The sequence below is a fragment of the Lottia gigantea genome (genome assembly GCF_000327385.1).
Source record: "Lottia gigantea unplaced genomic scaffold LOTGIsca_45, whole genome shotgun sequence".
NCBI classification, from domain to species: Eukaryota; Metazoa; Mollusca; class Gastropoda; family Lottiidae; genus Lottia; species Lottia gigantea.
The window spans coordinates 1,092,323-1,114,853 of record NW_008709577.1 but is presented as its reverse complement, the minus strand read 5'-3'; the positions used below and the strand labels follow the sequence as shown (position 1 = coordinate 1,114,853).

At 30.4% G+C, this 22,531-nt stretch overlaps 1 protein-coding gene across 1 annotated transcript; it reads right to left on the bottom strand.

Moving 5' to 3' along the window:
- Window positions 1-1,678: 1,678 nt before the first annotated feature.
- Window positions 1,679-22,157, bottom strand: LOTGIDRAFT_218210 (hypothetical protein). The gene is made up of 19 exons (XM_009060963.1): window positions 21,706-22,157; window positions 21,471-21,623; window positions 20,090-20,143; window positions 18,767-18,815; window positions 18,393-18,458; window positions 18,025-18,095; window positions 13,313-13,369; window positions 12,877-13,012; window positions 12,526-12,626; window positions 12,164-12,283; window positions 11,797-11,896; window positions 9,854-9,966; window positions 9,529-9,694; window positions 8,122-8,273; window positions 7,175-7,392; window positions 6,331-6,480; window positions 5,522-5,740; window positions 4,310-4,390; window positions 1,679-2,576 (listed from the first exon to the last, which is right to left on the bottom strand). Exons 1-19 carry the CDS (start codon window positions 21,766-21,768, stop codon window positions 2,240-2,242), a joined length of 2,406 nt encoding a protein of 801 aa, XP_009059211.1. The 5' UTR covers window positions 21,769-22,157; the 3' UTR covers window positions 1,679-2,239.
- Between the last annotated feature and the right edge of the window lie 374 nt (window positions 22,158-22,531).

The window sequence follows — 22,531 nt, the reverse complement described above, 5'->3', positions numbered from 1 at the left end:
ATAAGTTTTAAGGGATCAATGCTTATTTAAAGAAAGGTCCAGGCAGCTTAGGATATTAACTATTATGCTTTTTCATTCCTTATAAAATATGTTTGAATTCAAATTTAGTATGTTCAATGTTTCATCTTAAAGAAAGAAAAAGCTGAGATTGAGTTATTCATCAAACATTTCATTTTTTTTTAAAGTTCACTATTTACAAACCCCTATACTAGATCAGTATTGTTATCAAAAACATAAGGTAGACCTGCTACAATCTTTAATAATAAATTTGATTTTAAGTAATCATAACTGAGAAATTCTGTTCAAATGAAAAAGGTTTGATGACAGTATGGATGAAGATCTACAAGCATTATTTTTGAAACAAAAAAAACTGCATAAATTACAAAAGCTGACCAATTGAAAAGCTTTGCAATATTAGGAGATATAATGGGATGTTTTCAAACAGAAAACCAGAAGGTAATGAAAATATATTAGAGAGGAAGGCACTGATAGAGAAGAGTAATGAACTGAAAAGTTTCAATACATGTACAGTCAAAACTAATGATTGCAAATTTGAAAGGTTTTGAACAATCTGAGCCAATGACATAATAAAAGGTAATGCTGCAATAATTATTAGATCAATTCTTGTCTACCTACTAGTTATAAATATTCCAAGCCAACTAAATTCTGACATGAGACTCATAAAAAATATATGGGAAAACAAGAAATAGGACAACTATCATCATATAGGACAAGTAGGGAGTAATGCAAACTGAACTTATTTTGGAATCTTAGATTTTCAGCTTGGTGACTACCAATCAAGCCTTGATCATGATAAAACCCTTTGGATTAAAAATATGTTGTCTTGCAAGATTACCTTTTATATTTATAACAATTACTTTTACATAAAACTATCAAAGAAATATAAACACCAACTATAATTGGGGGTAAAGTAGTTAGCATTGTCAACCATTATGACATATTATATATATACTAAATATTTCTCCCTAGGCAACATTTAGAAGATAATTGCCTCACCTGTTACATTTGGATGTGCATTAATATCTGAATATTTATGAAAATTTGTATTCATCATAATTATAAAAGGTAACCATAAACAAGAGCTCTAATAAATTCTAAATAAGTTAGTATAATTGTACAATTCATAGAAATCTAAAGTTAGAAAATAAATAATTTACAAAATAATTTCATGTACCATAGAAAGAATGTTAAAAAAACTTGAGCTTTTATTCCAATCCAAACTGTTAAAATAGACCAAATATCAAACAAAATGGATAAGAAATCACCAATAAAACCAGAAATGACTGTTAAGTTGTATAAGGCGAATTGAACATGAAGTTAAGTGGCAGCTATATACTTGAAACATTAAGTTTTGCAACTATTTTCTGTTTTATATTATGTAATTGGATCCTGACAAACCTGTTCAAATTATGATTTTTTTTATACTAAATCATGCATATATCTTTCCAAGACATCAAAATCTATCCTTCTGCAAGAGTCAACTTTTAAAATGGTCCCTTTGCTTTTAGATTTTCTATCACAACAAAGACTCAAGGGTTCTTACAAATTTAATGTTTAATTGACAGATATGAGAGAATGATACTCAAAGATAGACAGAGAGAAAAATAGAATTAAGAGTTGTCAACTTCAAAACATAAAAACAATATATCAAGTTCAATTTTCTGCTCTAGTTAATGCAGATGTACATGACTCAGTTTAGAAACAAAGAACCAGAAATTATGAATCAGTAGAGAAAGTAAACCACTCCTAGATTAGAATATAACAGCAGTAAGAGTTGTATTATTAACAGTGCAGTGTACGAAGTATTACAAAGATGGAACTATGATTTGCTTGCATGAAATATCCCTGGTATGATAGGACAATAAACAAGTTAGTGCCCACAAAATGTTAATGGACTATATATAGTATTTATATTACAATAAAAATGTGTACAATTCTGGGGGCTAAAAAGTGTTTTCTTTATTTACTTTATACAACTTATGATACAAATGTACAAGTAGAAAATTTAAAACCTAATTTTTGATGTCCATACAAAGAGTAATTTCACACTACTACCAATCACATGATTTGTCACATTGAAACAATATAGTGGTATATTAACATTAAAACAATTTCCACTTTCACAATTTCACTTGTTTTAAATCATAGACTCACTCAAACATACAGACATTTAGTAATAGAATAATATATAATAATATAGATTTATCAATGTTTGACATTAGAGTTTCAATTCATTGGCTATTTTAGATGCAATATTCTTAAAGCCTATTGAAGTTCCCGATATTCTTTTAAAACGAACACCATTTAGTGAAAGTCTCGGTAATTTACAAACTTCCATTTCCCATTGCACTAGACTGTCTGTATTAGGATCACCATGTACACAAAGGAGTAGAAACTTCTCTCTTTGCTCATAATCACAGTTATTTGCATCAAGAACTTTACGAATTTCCTTCATCATATCATGTGGGTCCATAGAACTAGTTGTTTTCATACTCCATGTAAATCTCAAAGCTCTTGGTTTGACTGCTTCACCATCTTTCGTTTCGTTCACAGACCTGCGGAATATTTTGCTGAAAATTAAATAACATTCACACACATCAAAGAATGGCCAACCCTCGCAAACAGAGTTTTAGAAGCTGAAACTATTCATGTTATAATCATAACTTTACCTGTTTCAAATTTTTCTGAAGGAATACCTATAGAATAGAAGACCGAATATAACCAAGCCAAACAGATAGCAAGAACAGAATAGATTGGATAGATAAAGTTGCTCCAAATATATTCCAAAGGGTAGATAATTCAATTCAATTCATATATATTGTGAAAGAATGGGAGATTTGTGACTTTTGGTTAAACTATAATAATTTTATCAGTTATCATGCAATAATAAAATATTGGGCCATATTTAGGAGTATATTTTTTATTGGTAAATATTCATGCATTGTTTTGGGATTTTCATGCTTCATGATGTTTTTTTAAACTTTGAAAGAAATTTATTACTGGCTTTACGGACCAAACTTGAAGTAATTATATTCTCAAAAGCATTTTCACACTATCAGAAAAGAGCATTGCTTAATCAATCGAGGCTGAATTTTTACATGCAGTTTGGGATTTTTTGAAAAATAGTTGCTTTTGGTGTAGTGCAAGACATGCTTTTTTTGTGTGTAGAATTTAAATTAGTGCTTGAATAGTAAAATACTGAACAATTTACCACTGCTTACAAACAAAACACTCCAGTCACTAGTCCTACTCAGTTGTGCATCACCACTATCTCAGGTGTTTTTGAGGATTATGTCAGCTGGATCTTCAGAATAAACAGTTTTAAGAAACTATGTCAATTAATTTGAGTATTTGATTGTATGATAACAATGGAAAGTAACTAAAAGTGATATTTACTCTGTGTGAGGAGGGTTGCCATAAAACAAATCAACAATTTTTTTCTGTAACAGTAAGAGGTTTAAAATTTTTTGTTTGCACTTGTTACAGTTTCGGTGTTTGGTTTCCTTATGCTTATATAATGACTTTCATAGTTCTCAACTTGCTCAGTCTTCCTATTTTCTCCATTTGCAATTTTTCCCATAAAATAGAAATTCAGTGAACTATCATGAAAAAATATTTTTGTGAGTAAAGAGCTCTCTATAAATATAGCCTAGTTTCTCAAGGCTAAATGAAAGATTTTTATTTATGTTATTATCAAACCTAATATCTTCTTTTTGATATCATTTAGAATTGTTCAAATTCAGAATTTAATCAAAGCACCTGACACAGGTTGATTTTTATAGAGAGCTCCTTAACAATCGTGTTAGTAATATATTTGATCAGTTTAAAAGCTGAAATTTCTGAAATAAAAATCATGCTGATTAATCAGTTAGTAAAATAAAACTTCAATATAATCTGATTGAAAATAAACAGTGTTTATATCAAAGACAATATTTCAATAGATATCAAAATATACACCCCTTCTGGAATAATATAAAGATACTTTACTTGGCCAGAGAGAAAAGTCATATGAATAAATGTCTTCTTAATCTAACACAAAGAATAAATTAACCCACTACCTTAGAAAGAACTGTTACATTAGAACCAAAAGTAGGAGATATACTGATTGTGGTTACTTGTTTCTTGGACAGCAGTGATCAATTTCATTCTAAAGTAGCAGTTAATTTAGAAGCGATGTATATTGTTATTATACCCATAAATAAAGATAATCAATTGTAAAGGTATTACAGGTGAAAAGGGAAGATATTATCCAGAAGAGGTGAATTAAAGAAATAGAGTAACCACGAACCTGACAAAATGATGTTCAAAGCGATTCTGACATGCACTATTGGGGGAAGCAGCTACGGTTTCACATGCATTCCTACTAGTACTGCAATAAGAAACTATCGTTTATTCATACGCAATTTCAATTTGGAGTTGATAAACACCATCATTATAATCATGTAGAATGTATTAATTTTGTATTAAAGGGTACAGTGAGTGATGATTAAATAATTGTTAAAAATAAATTAGTTAATTGGTTTCATGTACAGTAGTCACATTTTCTTTAACCAATAACAAAATTGGCTTTATCAAGTCTGATTTTTCAAGTGATAATCATTTCGAAAATCCACTGTCAGTAAATTTCCCATTTTTTCACAAACATGAATTTTGTATTGTAAAATTAATAGAATGAATCAAATGACAGAACATTTATGAAATGAAAAATAATTCAAACTGAATATATTCATTCAACATCCAATAAGTTCTTTCACAAAATATAACTGTAAATCAATCACACAGTATTTGAGAATACAATGAGAATTTGAGTTATTTTGAAATCTGAAAAATTGATTTTAGTAGAAAAACTGGTTAATATTGTTAGTCTGAGCCTGTTCACCCCTAAATCAGATGATTAGTTGTACCTCGGAATATATTTGGAGACAATTTGTTTTGGTGAAATATTGGGGGATTTTGTATCAGATGTTTTAGCCCATTTGGTTTTGCATTTATTGCTCAATGCCTTCAAAGCAAATATAAAAGCTAGGACTATTTAACTACAAAATTTAAACAAAGCAGAAGTCAGAGAAAAACAACAAAATATCAATAGAATTGTGTCAGAGTACTTCAGAAAAATTCTATAACAGAAAAAATACATACAAACCAAAAATATTCAGGAATATTGAAGTTTGAACTCATTGTGAACTAATAACAGTGAAGAAATGGGAAATTTACAGATTTGTGATAAATAGTTTGACTGTGTAACAAAATAACTACATGTTAATAGCTAAATAGTTAGAAAAATCAATAAACTACTACTACAAACAAAATGTTTTATCTTTGCTAACTGCAAAAATAAAATACTGCATAGAGCAACAATTGTTCAGTCCAAATGGAATTTATGTGAAACCTCGCGCTTTACTTCCCTTGAGGTGATAAAGGTTATTCCCAAAAAGAGGTACAGAATTGAAATAGGGTAAAAGGTCTTATCTGACATAGGGGTGAAAGGGTCAGAACATACCTTCGACTAAATTTAGATGTTATACGATTAAAGAAAGATGGCCGTCCATCTCTTCCAATTGCTGATGAATCTTGTGTATGACCTGGCACTCCACCAGGGCCATTATAAGGACTATTGATACGTTGCTGACGTTCTTTACCATGGAATGTATTTCGTTCCCGTGTTCCTCGTGACAAGTTAGGTCGAGCTGGTACAGCTACAGATTTACCAGGTGCTGTCCTGAAACATTAAGTTAAAGTTTCAGTGAATTTTCACATTTCTGTCTATTATGAGTGCTATTTTATACTACACACTGTGCATAGGCATTTTGGAATAATAAGTGCAAGTGCTGTATAAATATTCTAGCTCATGTAAAGCATAAATGACAGCCCATGAAAATCAGTTTTTAACATCTTTAGAAATAGCAATAAAATCCAGTTCCAATTCATTAAAATACATCAAAATACTGTTGTAGCCAACACCTTTTGTTAAATTTTTTTCTTGTAGCAAACAAAAACAGGGATAAATAAAACACAAAACGGGACAAAATATTGGTAATAGCTAACATGCAGTATATATGCAGCAACAAAGAATATATATGCAGTATATATTTGAATATATTATGAAAAATTATAATTATCAATGGGTCTTGCCAGCCGATTTGTTGAGAAAGTTGTCCATATGAGACTGGATTTACAACTCAGATTTTAATTTTAAATAACAGGATAAAACCAATTTTCAAAACTGATGGTCAAACAAGACTATTCTGTAACCAACTCCTTTACAAATAAACCTTTTGTAAACCCATTCTCATTTTAAGTCTTACTTACGTTGGTCTGAAGCCTGCATCATCTGTTAGATGAGGTGATTCACCATACCTAGCAGACTGAGATATACTAGCCGACTTGACATGACCAGCACCCTTTGGTCGGGCTGATGGGCCTGTATCAGATGTTGCACTTGAGGAATTTGGAAGATGACTAAGAGAGAAAATGAGGAATATATATTTCATTGAGTATATGGGATGTTCATATAATGATAAAAAACATACTGACACAATATATTTCAACACAAGTTTAAAACAATAAAGACAGGGAAAAGTAACTATTAGCCAGGCTAAATACTCAATATTCATTGGAAACTGATATGAAAAATAAGTAAAACTAGTAGATAAACAGATCGGTAAAAAAATGCAGCCATGCCAAATATCTTCAAATACCTACCTTTCATAGCAAATATATACTCCTTATTTTCCTATTGAACATGTTTTTCTCATAGCTAAATCTGCAAGTTTTCAGATTACTAACACCATGCGGTGCATCAACAATCAACTCACCTGAGTTTCACTTACCTTATTGCACAGTTATAATATATAGATCTAGCATGAACTTTACATAAAGAGTTAAAAGAAATGATTCTAATGAAGAAAACATACAGTTTTTCATACTTTATTCTGAAAACAAATTCCTTCAGACATAATTTATGAAATATTTTCAGTTTAATATATTGGACTGTTATATAGGTTTCAATGATAAAATCCCAAAGTTCAAAGAAATCATTACAAAAAGTGAAAGATAAAGTGACTAAAAATAAAGTATCAAAAACTGTATGAGTAATTAGTACTACAAGCAAGACACTAACAGTTAATTAAAAAGATTAAATAGTGAATCTTACTTTTTAATATCCTGACCATTAGTAGGTCTTGTTTTCTCTCCAGGAGCCTGATTTCTATTATCACCTGGACTAAATGTACTACGACGAGGAATGCTGGTATTATGGTTATGACCGTGAGTTATCACACTATTATTTTTGGGTGTGGACGATGTCGATGATGAATGACCACTTCCTGTTTTCCGTGGCATCGTAGATCTTGCAGGACTAGGTGCAGTAAGCTGTAAAATATAACAATTTTCTTTAATAATCTTGAACAAATAATAATTTTATATAAAAAATCCTGCACCAAAAGTCAAAGATACAGAACCATATATACTTTACGATGCATGCAAAACACAACTTCAAAAGCAATAGCATGCCAACCAATCCTTACAGATTGCCTGCTACTTGTAGAAGTGTTAGAATATAGAATAGCAAGGTGTTAGAATGATCATTTATTATCAAAGAGAAAACAGAAAGAAAAGGGAAAACAGAAAGAAAAGGGATAACAGAAAGAGAACTGAAATGAAAATTACTAAAATCAATATCAAGACAAAAGATAATTAATTAGTAAAAACAAGTGGAAATTACTTATACAGTAATTGATTACAGAGGTTAATAATTAGTCATTATAGAAAGAGACATGCATAGAATGGAGAAGAATAAAGAAGAGTGTCATTAATAGGTATAGTATAGTCAGATAAAGCTCTTACAATGTCTGTCATTTTAGATGGATAATAAAAGAAAATATGTTATCAAGGTATGAATGTATGAAATTTAAAATGTGTGTAAGCACAGTTTGAAGTCCATGTGTTATGTTTTGAATATGCAAATGTGCATGAACACCATTGTCAAACCAAAAGTATAGATCATTAAAATGTTAAAACAGCTACTTACAACTAGAGTTTACTACATTAAAAACAAGCAGCAAGCCTAATAATAAGAGATAACAAGATTATACAGGTTACCTTTTTACCAACCTTAGGTGAATCAACCGAGCCACCTGATGGTGTTTTCATTCTTGCCGTTAAGGTACTCTCCTTAGTAGAAGTGCCATCTACAGTATGTTGCCGACGACTACTAGGGCCGTGTGGCTGCGTACCTCCTGGGCCAGTTGATCCTACAAATATTACATACAATCTTCAGATTTTTGTTATTCATAGTGTCCTACATTCATTTTGCTCTACATGTGACATCAGGCCCTTAATCAAAATGCAAATGAAATAATTTCTAACAAATAAAAAGGTATCTAACAACTGCCCATCTCTAAGCCATGAACAAATTGTGATGACCATTTTTAAAAATAGTATCTTCACCATAAATTAATAGAAAAGCATTAAACAGCAGTAAATGGTGTTACAAATTAATGTTCAGAGAAAAAGCATAAATATATTGTGAATACCTCAACCATGTGATTTGGTGCATTTATGAGAAATAAAAATTATATTTGTGCAATATAAATGAAATAGTACAACAAAAATACAACACTACCCCCACCAGTGGAAATAAAAATAAAATATTTTCTATACAAAATAAAATTTCTAATGATGACTATAAAAAGCAATCCACTGCCCTACTAAAATTAAGGTGAATACTACATTGTTACAAGACATAAATAAAGGAGGCAAAAAATTTCATAAAAAAATTGTATAACCTGTGAAAGACAAGATCTATAAAAATCTTTAAAGATTAGAAGTATAATTGATCAATAATAATAATACAAAGAATTATCTCAAATACTTCACAAGATAATATTGATTTCAGTGAAAAAGGTTTGCATTCTATTTACTTCTTTAAAAGCCATGCTTTTATTCAGCCAGGTTTCAACAAAAACAATTTGTATCTAAAATATTTTTTTTAGGAAATATTTCTTGATGTATTGGTTAATGCAAGTTTGATGAAAATCATGTGTAAAAGTTTGTGCAAGAAATGTGTTACCAGTATCCAAAATTGTGTTTTTTCTCTCAAGGAACTATTACATGTATATATTTATACAATGTATGATTCAGTTACTTCTATATTCTCATTGTAACTGGTTCTTAGTATATTTATAGATTATTATGTAAAAAGACTTTAGAATAAACAAAATTTTGGAATACACTGTTACTAGAATAGGTCATGGTTCAAACAAATTGACAACTACTAATCAGTCTTTCTTTCTTTTTATCTTTGACTCAACTTGAGATTTCCGAAAACATATATTGTAAATAACAGGTATGTTGAAAAAGATCTTTTGTCATGATATTATAACTTCTATATTAATTTCCAGTACTTGAACTGTACTTTTTTTCCAAATATTTTGAGTGAACCATGTCCTAGAATGCTACAAGCCACCAATCTACACCTACGTTTAATATTAGTATTGAACTCCCCACCGTGACTTGAACGCCGCTGTGACCTGCCTGACCCACTTGTTGCTGACTGGCTTCGCGTAACTTTATTAGGTGATTGACTATTTGCGTTATTTTCACTGTGAGGACGACTTGGTGTAAGAGGTAAATGTCGTAAAGACAAATTGCTTCCTGAGTTACTTCCCTCTAACTGAAATCATAAAACCCATCATTCAATAATCTATACACTAAAAAACACATTAATATTCATTGACTAATTAAAATAATATTTAGTTTCACTAGTTTGGTGATGACATATATTCCAATCAGTTTAAAAATATTAAATATCTTCAAAACATTAAAAACTTACATCTGTTGTTCTGCGTCCTAATAATAAATAAGTTGCCTGAATATCATCATATTTTTGTAATTTTAAAGATTCTTCAATATCTTTACGATTATATCCCATATTAACCATTGTATCTGAAAATAATATAAGTAAAGAAATGTTACAATTCAAACTTGATACCATCAATATTAGAAAAAAATTAATTTTCACATTATATGAACATTATTAAATATTCAACAATCACTTTTTTAAGCCAGATAATTTCAATTTTTCAAAAAAGAATAAAGCTCTAAAAGACTCTCTGTACCACCATTACCTTTTTTGGTGGTTAAATTGGAACTTCATTGATCAACTATAGAATATATAATTTTCAGGTGGCATAGAGAAGCTTTTACTACAAGCCCAACATATAATATATTATTTAGATAAATATAAATGGAGGGGAAGGAAAATGAAATAAAACTTGCACAATCAGTTGCCCACAGCATGCCCTCACCAAAAAGCTTCAATTACATAAAAGTGTAGGTAAATAATTTGTGAAACAAAATTAAACAACCAGGATATTAACAGGTCTTTCTACAATCCATTATGTTTAACATTCAATCCTGTATTTTACTATGAAACTATCTCTGATGCCCACTGATAGAGTAAATAAAAATAGCAAATCTTGATGAGACAATATACACCTGTATATATCCATGATGTAGGCAACTAATTGTTAACTCATGATATGATGTATGATGTTAGGTTTTGATGATTTATTTCTATACTGATTATATCTGCCTATTGTTTTAGATTTTCTCTCAATCTGAATCATCAATCATCATATTGTTTTGTTTTTTTGTACAACGTAAAAGAATTTCAGACAGATTTGAGAATATTTTAGAGTATAAAACAATAGGTTAACAGTTTCAGAATAATTTAAATAGTTAGTCAATCAAAATTTGATGATTAAGAAAAAAATTTGATGAATATTAATGAAATGATAAGATGATTTTGATGATAAATTCTATAGGTTTACTACAAGTTTTAAAGACAGGGTTATCCACACACACAAACTGATACTACACTAAAATTTCTTTAAAACTAAAAATCTAAAGAAAAAGTTTTACTACACACAATGAGCAGCAATGGAAGTGTAAAATTATTTATTAGACCAAAACTTCTTCTTCTGAAGAGAATATATGAGACTAATGGTAATGTAATTTGTTTTACGTAATGAAGAAAGATTTTTCTTCTAAAATAAAAATTAGTTTTTTAAGATGATGATCTGATATTGTAATATAAAAAGCTAAAGCAAAATGAAAACGATGAAATCTAGGATTCTACAAAAAATATATAGATACACAATAATCACAGGATTTATAAAACTATTTTACAGAAAGACTTGTTTACATGAACAATGTTTCAATTTGTAGAATCCTAGATTATTTAGTGAATGAGAGGATCAGTCAATATGGAGAGTGGCACCACAATTTACCTATCCTCTTAGTTTGTAAGTCGTCTTTCGACGGCTCAACGTAAGGCTTTAAATCTTTATCAGGGGATTCAAGGTTGATCCATCTATCTTTCATAATATTCTGATCAAAAAATAAAATTTTTAATCAAGCCTAGCGCAAATAAATAATCATCAAATAAAAAGAAAAATGGAGGGAATGACGTTCTAACCAAATAAAAATGAAGCTGAAATTGCCAATGGGAAATAATGAGCCAATAGGTTTTTTCAAGATTGGCCAATCTTCTAGGATTTGATCTATTGAGAATTTTAGTTTTTTATGTTAAATCAAGTAATCTAAATCTAGACATGAGTAAAAATGAAAGACTAAAATATTAAGATTGGTCAATCTATGTTGTAATAAAATCATGCAGGAATCATGCAATGAGTCAATCCCTCTATTTTCCTTCCCCCCACAACATAAATAACATGTACATAGATAGAAAGTGTACTTGGGTTGCCCGTTTACCTATTCTTACAGGATCATTATAATCGGGCTGGGGCTCTACATGAGGTTTGAGTTCATCATCGTCATAGCCTACATTCATCCACTTGTCGCGCATAATAGTCTGTTTCAAAATTTAAATAGGAAGAGGTAGATTAATATACATATCATATCCCATATCAAATAGATAGGACAGAAAATAACTTTCAATAAAAAAATTTTGTTTTTTAAAATGATGGGGCAACATATGCTAAATGGGAAATATGTCTTTTGAAAATCAGATTTCAACATATTTGACACACACCTAACAATCCTTATGTACTTCTTATCAAAATGCAAGATTTACAGATTTTCATGAATACAAATCCCCAATAATAAATATGATACATACTTCTAAACTTGCCCTCTTTAATGGATTTAAAATTAAAAATTTCTTTAATAAATTTTCACAATCAGTAGACATATAGAATGGAATTCTATATTTCCCTCTTAATACCCTTTCTCGTAATTCCTGAAAATAATAGTTATCATTATAATCGTTGAATCAAAAGGTAGTTAAGTACAAAATAAGTTACAAGTACATTATACAGGTACTTAACTTTCATATAGTTATATTACCCTCTATTTCTAAATCAAAATACTCAAGTTGTTCACTGTCTGACTGAGAACTTTGAGTAGTCATAGTCAACTAACACCAATCATAATGACTTTTCTTTTCATACATTTAATTAGAAAGAAAATAAGTAAACTTACTTTTAAGTTTTGCCCATCAAAAGGTAATGAGCCACTAACAAGTGTATATAAAATAACTCCTAAACTCCAAACATCTACTTCAGGACCATCATATTTTTTACCTGTAAACAAGAATTATAATTTCACATTGATTGCAGTTTCATCTTTTCACTTTACAACTATTATTTGAAATCAGATGTAATGAATACCACAACAACTAATCGGCTCTATATATTTGAATAAGATACAATATGATTTTATATTTCTTGTATTTTTGTACCATTGTTCCATTATATTCTACAGGACACTTTTAAAAAAAGAATACATGAAATTTTGACATAAAATTAATTAACTGGCTATTTAAAATCATACCTTGAAACAGTTCAGGAGCAGCATAAGGAGGACTGCCACAAAATGTGTCTAATTTATTACCAGGTACAAATTCATTACTAAAACCAAAATCAGCTATTTTTATATTCATATCACCATCTAATAATAAATTTTCAGCCTACAAAAAACAGAGACATTTTTTTGAATATGATGAACATGAAAAAAAATAAATGTAAAAGAACGGGCACAGGTATAACAATGACACTAAAACACTAAACTGTTTCACTGCAGTAAACCGAAGCATAAGATATAGAAACAACTTTATGGAACAACTATCACTGGTTAAAGTTTTATGCGTTTCGACGTGTCAGTCTATATACAGTACTTACAATTGCTAAACGACAGTTTTAGACTTGGAAGTATTAAATAATACTTGTATTAGCTAGTAAAATAATATGAACATTCAGGGTAACCCTACCTTTAAATCCCTATGAACTATATGTTTTTGGTGACAATATTGTACTGAAGATACAATCTGAAATAATAATAATAACATTGGGTAATGTTTAATATAAACATTTGATGACTGAAAAAATGTACTCAAAATGCAAGGTCCAATATCTAAATATAAACTTGTTCTTCATTAAAGAAATTAAATAATAATTAGCAATTAACCTTTTCCTATAGTGGCAGTGAATGAAATGAATGGAGTTTTACATCCTACTTTTCTGCACCTAATGAAGACGAGCAACACTATTCCGTGTGCATGAATTTTCAAGGTATGTATTTTGAAATATTTATATAATATTTATGTAATAAAGATTTGGTAATGAAGATTATTGTAGAAAAATTCATAACAAAAATAAAGTTATTAAAACACAGAAATGCCTCCCACCTTTCATTTTATGGAAAAAACGAAAACTAACTTAATACAAATAATTATTTTTTTTATGAAGCCTCTATTCACTCCTAAAAACCATGACCAAAAATTTTATCTTTGTATGGAACAAACCAAAAACCATGATGAAAATCTTTTTTAATTTTTCAAGAATTCAATAGATGAGAAAGATTAGAATTCATGTGTTAATTATCAGTGTGTGCATGTAATATCAAAACAAATGATCTACCTCTGATATCTATTTTAATACAAAATTTAGCAGGAGTCAAAGGACTCATAAACAAAATAACTCAAAGTTAAAAGTTATTTATAGCCCACAGCTTGCCACTTTAAATCTTATATCTATATTATAAATACATGGCAAGAGTAAACCTCTAATTTAACCTCAAGAACTAGGTCACAGCTATTCATAGATTTTAATCAAACTTGTTTCTACCACAAACTAACTACTGGCTACAGTTCCCATCACTTTATCTATTTAGTTAAGAGCACAATAAAATGAGATGGGCTCGAAATGTTCAAGTAAAGACTCTTTAAAACTTTTTTTTACATGGTTTCTCAAAATTCAATGATGATGTAATAACAGAATTTTGGTCAGACATATTTATGAAAGACACTTTAAAGCATTAAGGTCATCAATATATCAAAATCAATTGGTCAACAAACAACAAAAATTGCTTTTTGTAAAAAAAAAATATTAGCGTCTGAAGTCTACATATATCTATCTTTTCCAAGTAAGTTGGCCCATCTAAACAATTAAAGTTATTTAATGCTAGATAATCTTAAACTCTTTTTTCATAGTTAGACTGAACCATAAATATTTTATATACTTCTATCTTTAGAATTAGGTTAGGTTACTTTACATTTAACCTATGATGAAGATTGAACAATCCCACATGCTAGGAATTTCAACTACTAAGAGCCTGAAATAGTGATAATTTTCACACACTCCTACTAATAATTTTTTTTTTGGCTTCGTCTTTGCCGGTATATCTGAAATCACAGCATCACTTGCAATGCTTTGTCATATACATACAGTTACAACTATGTCAAAGAACATTGTTATTGACTTAAACCACCTACTGATCATTCACTTTGTTTCAATTATATCACATTTCTGTACACAATTTAAATCATGACAAAGAATGAATAAATTATCTGTGAACCTTAAATACTGCGTAGGCCAATCATTATCAGCTTATTGCAAACATAAGGATTTGAAACAAACAAAAAATATAAGAAACAAATAACAAAATATGTGATATAATGTCGGGATGTGTAATAGACTATTCAATCAGAGTTAAATCCCTGATCATATGTTACCCACATAAAAGCATAAAATATTTTTGACATAATGCTTGTTCAATCACCAAACAAAGGATATTGATTTTTTAATTAGATTATTGATTAATCCTTAATTTCAACTCTTAGTCGTGATGTCATCATTACCTTTAATATCATTAACAGATTACCGACAAATATTGTCAATTTCTCGGTTGAGAAATGTGAATAAACTTTAGATTAGCCACTATATAGACTAGTCAGATTGCAGTTTAGAGAGGGTGCCAGTTTATTGAAGGTTTCCTTCTACAGATTGTGTAGTGATTCTGCCAGTACTTTTCAAATATGTCAGTTTAAATGGGTGTCAGTTAACAGAGGTTGCGGTTTGGAGGGATTTCATGGCACATATCTAGTCAGTAATTACATTGATTGGTTTTATATGGTCATATTCAGTGTTGTTTGGTGAAATCTGGACTTTTATCAATCTAACTTGTCAGGAGGATGATTATATATGCTGTTTTTTCATTCATACATAATATTAAGTTTTAAAGAATACCAAGAAATTTAAGTTTTTAAACTTAAGATAAATACTATAAGCTTACAACAAAACTAAAGTAATTACTCATAAAACTAATGGATCTATCATCAGGGATTGTGTTTTAACACTAGTTAAGTCCACTGACCAATAAGATTTCTCTAATGGTCTAAGTTTGAGAATCAAATTATATTTTAAGAGGTAGTATTCCTTTAATATGATCAGTTTTAGTGGAGACTAATTACTAATAGCAAGTGAACCATAAAATGGAACTGTAGTAACCTGATACACTATGTTTATACTTAATAGATAATTAAGGTTGGTAGTCTATTCTAGTTTTTAACACTATTACCTCTTAAGATCATTTATAATGCTTTTATAAAGAACTTCCTGACGAATTACCTAACATCTATACTAAACATTTAGTGACTGCTTACAAAAGGAATGAAAATCTGAGTAATGTTCTTGTCTATGGTAGATTAGATCCCCTTTCCCTGAAACGCTTGGCATTTTTGAAAAATTTGTTTAACTTGTAAATCTCTCCAGAAGTAGGTAACATCTAATCAAACTGATGTACCTTATTCCAATGCTGAAATTCACAGTCCCTACTTGAGACCTAAGCCAATGCTTCTATAAGAGAATATCTCTTATAAAACCTCATACCAACCATATTCTTCGTGCTTCTACAGATTTTGTCAAGATATGACTTTTTTTCAATTAAAGATCCTCAATGTCCTATGATTCAGTAAAAAAGTCACTGTAGGAACTTTACATTGTCAGGATGTAAGCAATCAAAGGGAAACATTGGACAAAATATTCGCTTTCCGAACTGATATCCAGCTCAATTTCGGGTGGTCAAAGTGTAGCTATCAGTAATTAAAGGCTGTTCTCAGCATTATGACATTAGAATGTAAATAACAGTATGATCATGCTGTCAATTTGCTGATAACAAAATTGTTATTTTTTTTTTGCTGATAATAAAATTATTTTTTTTGCTAATAATAAAATTGTTTTTTTTTTATTTCATGTACAAATTTATGGGTATAAACAAGCAAAAGGGAAAGATATATGGGCTTAATTTAGATAATTTTTTTTTAACTCTTTATACATTTCATAGCTATATTGAGCATGCTTAATATGTAATTCACAATCCCTTTAAAGAGTATCTACATTAAGGCTGCAACGGTTAAATGTGTAAATGCAAACATTTAGGCCAGTGCCAGTTAACGTTTAGAAAACGGACAATTGTTTAAACAAAAATATTGAAAAATTGTCGCAATCCGTTTTAACGGTACTATTTCGATTAATAGAAAGTTTATAAGATATATAACCAAACCTATATATTATAAGGTTTATTAAGCTAACAAACTAAAGTGAGTTGACCTTGTTTAGCCCTTTTCAAATTTACGTGATTTGATCAATTTAACAATGTGCCACCCAAAAATTATAAACTGCAAAATGATACATAGTTGAAATTAAGCCTTAACAAATATCTAAAAGACTACATATCACTTAAACCATCGAATAACAATGATTGGATTAAAATGTAGATGTTGATGTTTCTTTTTAAATTTTATATGACCTGATAAAATAACATTGTGTTAAACAGGCTACCGGTACTTCTGGGATATTTCAATGTTCAACATTGAAAGTTTTGATTAGTTAGCAATTAATGAAGACAAAAACATTGATGTCAACCCTCATTACATATATTATATATGTTAATTTAATTCAAGATACATTAGTAACCTAACCAGTGGAAATCTTTACTAAGATTAATCAATTACACTATGTAATTAATATATTTGATTCCGGGAAAGCATGCTTACTGGTGTACAAGACACTACTTATAGAAATATCACAGTGGTTGTAAAATTCTAAATTCTTCGAATTGGTTTAAAAGGCCTTAAAATCGAGACAAAGTTGCGCCAAAGGCTGTCTACAAATTTGTGATTGACAACAAAAGAATATTTCAAAATATAACTATGCTTCTTCCATTTCAGTACTCTTATTCATACTATCACTATCAATTGATATGATCTATTATTAATAAATAACATTTTGGAAATTTTGTATCTTCAAGCCTGTCAGTTTAAGGTCCTTTACTACACGATTTGGGTTGGGCCGTAAAGTTTCCCTAATGTTTATGTAGGTCGGAGAAAATGTTTAAACCTATTCATTCGTTGCAACCACATGTTAAATTGGAACAATCATGGTGGTAAGTAAAATTTGTGTCAAATTATCTGATCAAAAATATAACTAACATTTTTTACAGGATCCAAAACCCAATCCCTTTTGGTGAAAATTACTTTTTACCACTCAAACGAAGATAATTTGCACTATTGAATTATTTAATGGGATAAATATATATTCTGTTAAGGCTGGGATACTACAGATTTAAGCCCCCAACACCAGTACACAGATTCACAAGGTGATGATTGTACACAAAAACTTGATAAAGAAATGGTCTTCTTACCTGTCTAAATTTTGCTCTTGCTTCTTTTTCTTTCATCCTTCCATGAGCAACTAAATAATCAAAAACTTCACCTAAAAATAAAATTGCATTGAATTAATCAAATAGCTTTCAATAGCATAACAGCAGAGAACAAAAATGAAAATTTTATAGAATTCAAAACCACGCTACTAAAATGGCATAAAATAAATTACATAAAAGCTAACAGTTTTCCTGGGAGAACCTTTTTTTTTTTACTTTCCAAAAAAAGCTAAATTCAAATGATAAATCGGAAAGTTTTCACAAAATAGCTGATATCTAAGTAGTATAAACTATGAAATTAGAGCAGTACCAGTTTATACCATAAACAAAATAAATTCAATATTATATACCTCCACTTGCATATTCCATTACTAGATATAAAGTTTTCTCTGTTTCTATCACTTCGAATAGTTTCACTGAAATGAAAAAAAAACAACAATTATATTAATAGAACTAATAAAGCAGTGGCAAATACCAAATGAGGCTTTACTTCGAGATCAAATCACTGACTTTTTCTATAAATGATGCAAACCCAAGAGCCTAGTTAGTAGATAATCCAATAATGAAACCGTATCAAAGCAGTGTCATTCATTCACAATTTAATTCCTGATTATATCAGTTATATTAAATAACAATAGAGACAACAAGGTGACATGCAGACAATTGATTTGAACAATTACAGGACACCTCTAATAGTATAGTATAAATTAATATTAACATTTACCTATATTTGGATGATCTAACATCTTCATAATACGAACTTCTCGAAAAAGCTGTAAAATAATAATATACAGTCAAGTAACCTAATTTCGTGGAAACCTATTATTCGTGGATTTTCGGAAAGGATTAATAATTTACATGAGCGACCTTGCGCGACCTCCACATTAGTTTGTTTTAATAAACATGGGTTTTCTCTACAATGTCAGCTAGTAGAATGAATCCAGTAGTTTCAAGCAAGGTAAAATGTATTAATGTATACTTTGACAAATACAAAATGGGGGATTTCACTTATTACCAAACATCACCATTTTTTATCGGCCGAATTTCATTATAATCCCGAGTGGTAATCGGAATTCCAAGTGTCGTCTGCTAGAATGTATTCCAACGAATGAAGTCATGTGATCAACTAGCGGGTTCCGTGTCAGCAGAAAATTTCTATGGAACACAAAGTGGGCCATATTCTTATGTTGTTTCAGTGACTTTTAGCAATAAATCACGCTACGTATCATATTTTGTCAGTCAGTATTCTTTTTTTAAATCGTGGTTCTTTGAAGGAATTGTCACTAGTTATAATGAATTGATATTAAAGATAACTACTAAGAGAAGTTGATTATACCACCCGGTATCTATACAACGTGTTTTTCTCGACTTATTTATAGATCAAACATTGTACACGAAAATAGGTGACGCATACTGCCGCCGTTGCCGAGTTGGTTGCTCATGAAATATGGGTCAAAGTGAAGGATTCATAAAGAAAATCAAAATAAACCAATTTTAATTATTTTGTAGAATATCTGAGGAAACATCTAAGACATAAACAATTTTTTTCGTTTTTTTATCTTTGACGAAATTCGGTGTTGAATCCTTATATCCACGAAAATAGGTTACACCACTGTAAGTATTAGCTTGCCAGATAAGCTAACATAAACCCACAGCAGCTAAAACTTTCAATCAAATCCATATCTTATCAATCCACACTTAGAAAAATGAAATGAAATGGAGTTTTACGTCATACTTGAAGACGGGCAGCACCATGTGGGCTAATGAAGACGGGCAACGCCATGCAGGGCACAATGAGGGAAATTTTGCCGGGACAGCAGCATTAGCCAGCACATATTCAATTTCCTACTGTCAAGGGATTTTTAACGTGCACAGCCTGTAACACACAGGGCCTCGGTTTATTGTCCCATTCGAACATTTAGCTGTTTTTTTCCATGTCAGCCCCTCTTTCCTGCATCACTAACAGGGGGAAACCGGATTGAAATCCGCACTTAAACATTTCATCTAATTGGTTTGAAAATGCCAGTTAACTATTTCGATAACTTACCTTTTGAAGACTTGATGGATTAAGTTGAGTTTTATCGATGATCTTTATAGCCACCTGGAACACAAAATAATAACTTGTAGGGGCTGTCAAACAAAATAGTGCTTAATCATAACACATTGTTTATTCAACAATGCACAAAATCTACTGTCTTAGCACTCTTGTCGAAAAACTGATTAAGTGGAATATCAGATTATGAATCTAAGTCTAAGATTTACATAAAAATTGGAATATAATCATTTTGAAATGTTTTTGGCAGAGGGCATTATGAGACCTTTTCGGTTGAATTGTAGTTCAATGTCAATAAAGATCAAACAGGTGGTCTTTGTGGGGAAAGGTAGGCTCTTAACTTCTTGTACTAAGCACTATCACCAGTATATAATTTTGATAGGTCGTTAAATTGTTATAAATAATTGCCATTTAATTTATGCCATTTACCTGTATGCACTTCAAGGTAAATTTCAATGTGGTCAACACATGAAAAATACACAATCTACCATCAATAGACTTTATTTGCGCCTCATTGTGGGGAAAAATGATTTCGAGGCTCATAACTCAAACAAGTCATCCATCTAAAACATGGTGACGTTAAATGAAGGAATAGTCCATATGACATCACCAAACATCTGCTCAATAGCAAGGAAATGTGTGAAGGTCAACTAAATTTGAAGATATCATCAAATAGCAAATTCTACTTTAAATGATATAAACTTTGATTTGTTATGAGCCAGCATGATTCGAGAAAGCAGCTGATTGACGTCAACCCTCATTTTGTTTGCGTTATGAGCCTCATTCTTGAATTAATATGGTGGCTGTTATTAATAGATATTTTATTCTCATGTTTAAGAATACATAATTTATTTTTGTAAAAATTGAGGTTTTGGACCTTGTAGACTGCACTGTCTTGTTGTAATAATAAATCAAAATCATCTGTTGAGCCTGTAGATAGGGTCAGGGCTTCTTGGACTTTTCTGTTATGTGACAGACAATCCTATGAAACTTCGAGTTGGTCTTCTCCACCTCTAAGGCACCAATAGGTAAGGCTTACAGTGGTTTCCCCCCTTTTCAATTTTCACCCTAGTGGTTTCCACCCAAATATGATTACCAACAGATTACTTATCTCTGATTAAGAATAATAAAGAAATTTATTCCAATGGCTTCCTGACATTATGTTAATCCATCACAATAATTGATAAAGATTAACAATTTTTTAATTAGTTTATTACATATTAATTAGGGGATGAAACCACTTAAAATCTGTCAGAACAGTAGAGTAGTTAGGCTTGGGTCAGTGTTTTTTGAAAACTCTTTGATGACAGACAATCATGTAAAATTCTGGAGAGTGTTGGCTCTACCTTTATGTAAGGCTTAAAGAAGTATTTACCTCTCTTCCAGTTGGAACATGCTTTGCTAATTTAACTTTGGCAAAATTTCCCTTTCCAATAGTTTTGACAAGTCTGTATTTCCCAATGTGGGGCTCATCTGTTCGACCTCTTGTTGATGTCTGAATCCTTGGGTTACCATTATCGTCTGTAGGCTGAAATGAAATTCAAATCAAGTTATATGATAATCATAAATGTCGGAAGAAATGTTAACCATAAATTGTAAATATAACTTACCCTTGGATCAACAGTTACAGATTCGTGAACAGTTTGCAATGCAGCTCTTGCATTGGCAGACATTTTGAATAAATAATATGTATTATTCCACTGTTTATATTAGCTAAAGTAATGTGATAAATAATAGTTTTGGTACTTTAACAATTGCTCTTGATAATCCTTTACAGTGCACATTTATATATTCCAAAAGCACGAACGATCAGTGGTCTAAAATCACAAAACTTTAGCACTTGAGAAGGTCGCTAAGGTTGATTGCAAGAAATGGTTCCGTAACTTTAGCACTTATTTTCAACTGTTCATTATTGTTTAACAGACGCCATTTCATAACAACAACATAATTGAAATATTTTTCTGTTCATCCGTTATCGATACGATAACAAGGAATCCCTCTTTGGGCATGAAAATCACGATTTTCTCGATAAATTCATTCACATTTTTGTACAAAATGGCTGACTTTTCTTCACCGACAAGCCTGAGAGTCGTGCGCATTGGGGTCATTACGAGATCATTTGATTGGATAGACAGGGAAATGTATGACATCATCTCATATTCCCCCAGCTGGTTGTTGCTTCTATACATACCTTCATATTTAATTTCTTATATCATCCCAGGTCTAAATCGATAAATAAATATGTCCATTAATGTTTCGGGAATAAAGTTAAGAACACACGATCATTAATATCCAGTAAACAAGACAGAATCACAACAACGTTCAACGGATATAGACAGGTGCCCGTTTCACGTCTTCACAATGTCACGCCCCTGTAAGCACTAAACAGACTAAACGAAAGAGACTGATCGGGATTTAATCGAGGTATATAATGCG

Coding starts and splice junctions, on each gene's coding strand:
- LOTGIDRAFT_218210 (XM_009060963.1), bottom strand. CDS start 21,768: ATGTCTGCCAATGCAAGAGCTGCATTGCAAACTGTTCACGAATCTGTA. Junction 9,695..9,853: donor TAGGACGCAGAACAACAGAT/GTAAGTTTTTAA, acceptor TTATGATTTCAG/TTAGAGGGAAGTAACTCAGG. Junction 7,393..8,121: donor CACCTAAGGTTGGTAAAAAG/GTAACCTGTATA, acceptor TATATTTTACAG/CTTACTGCACCTAGTCCTGC.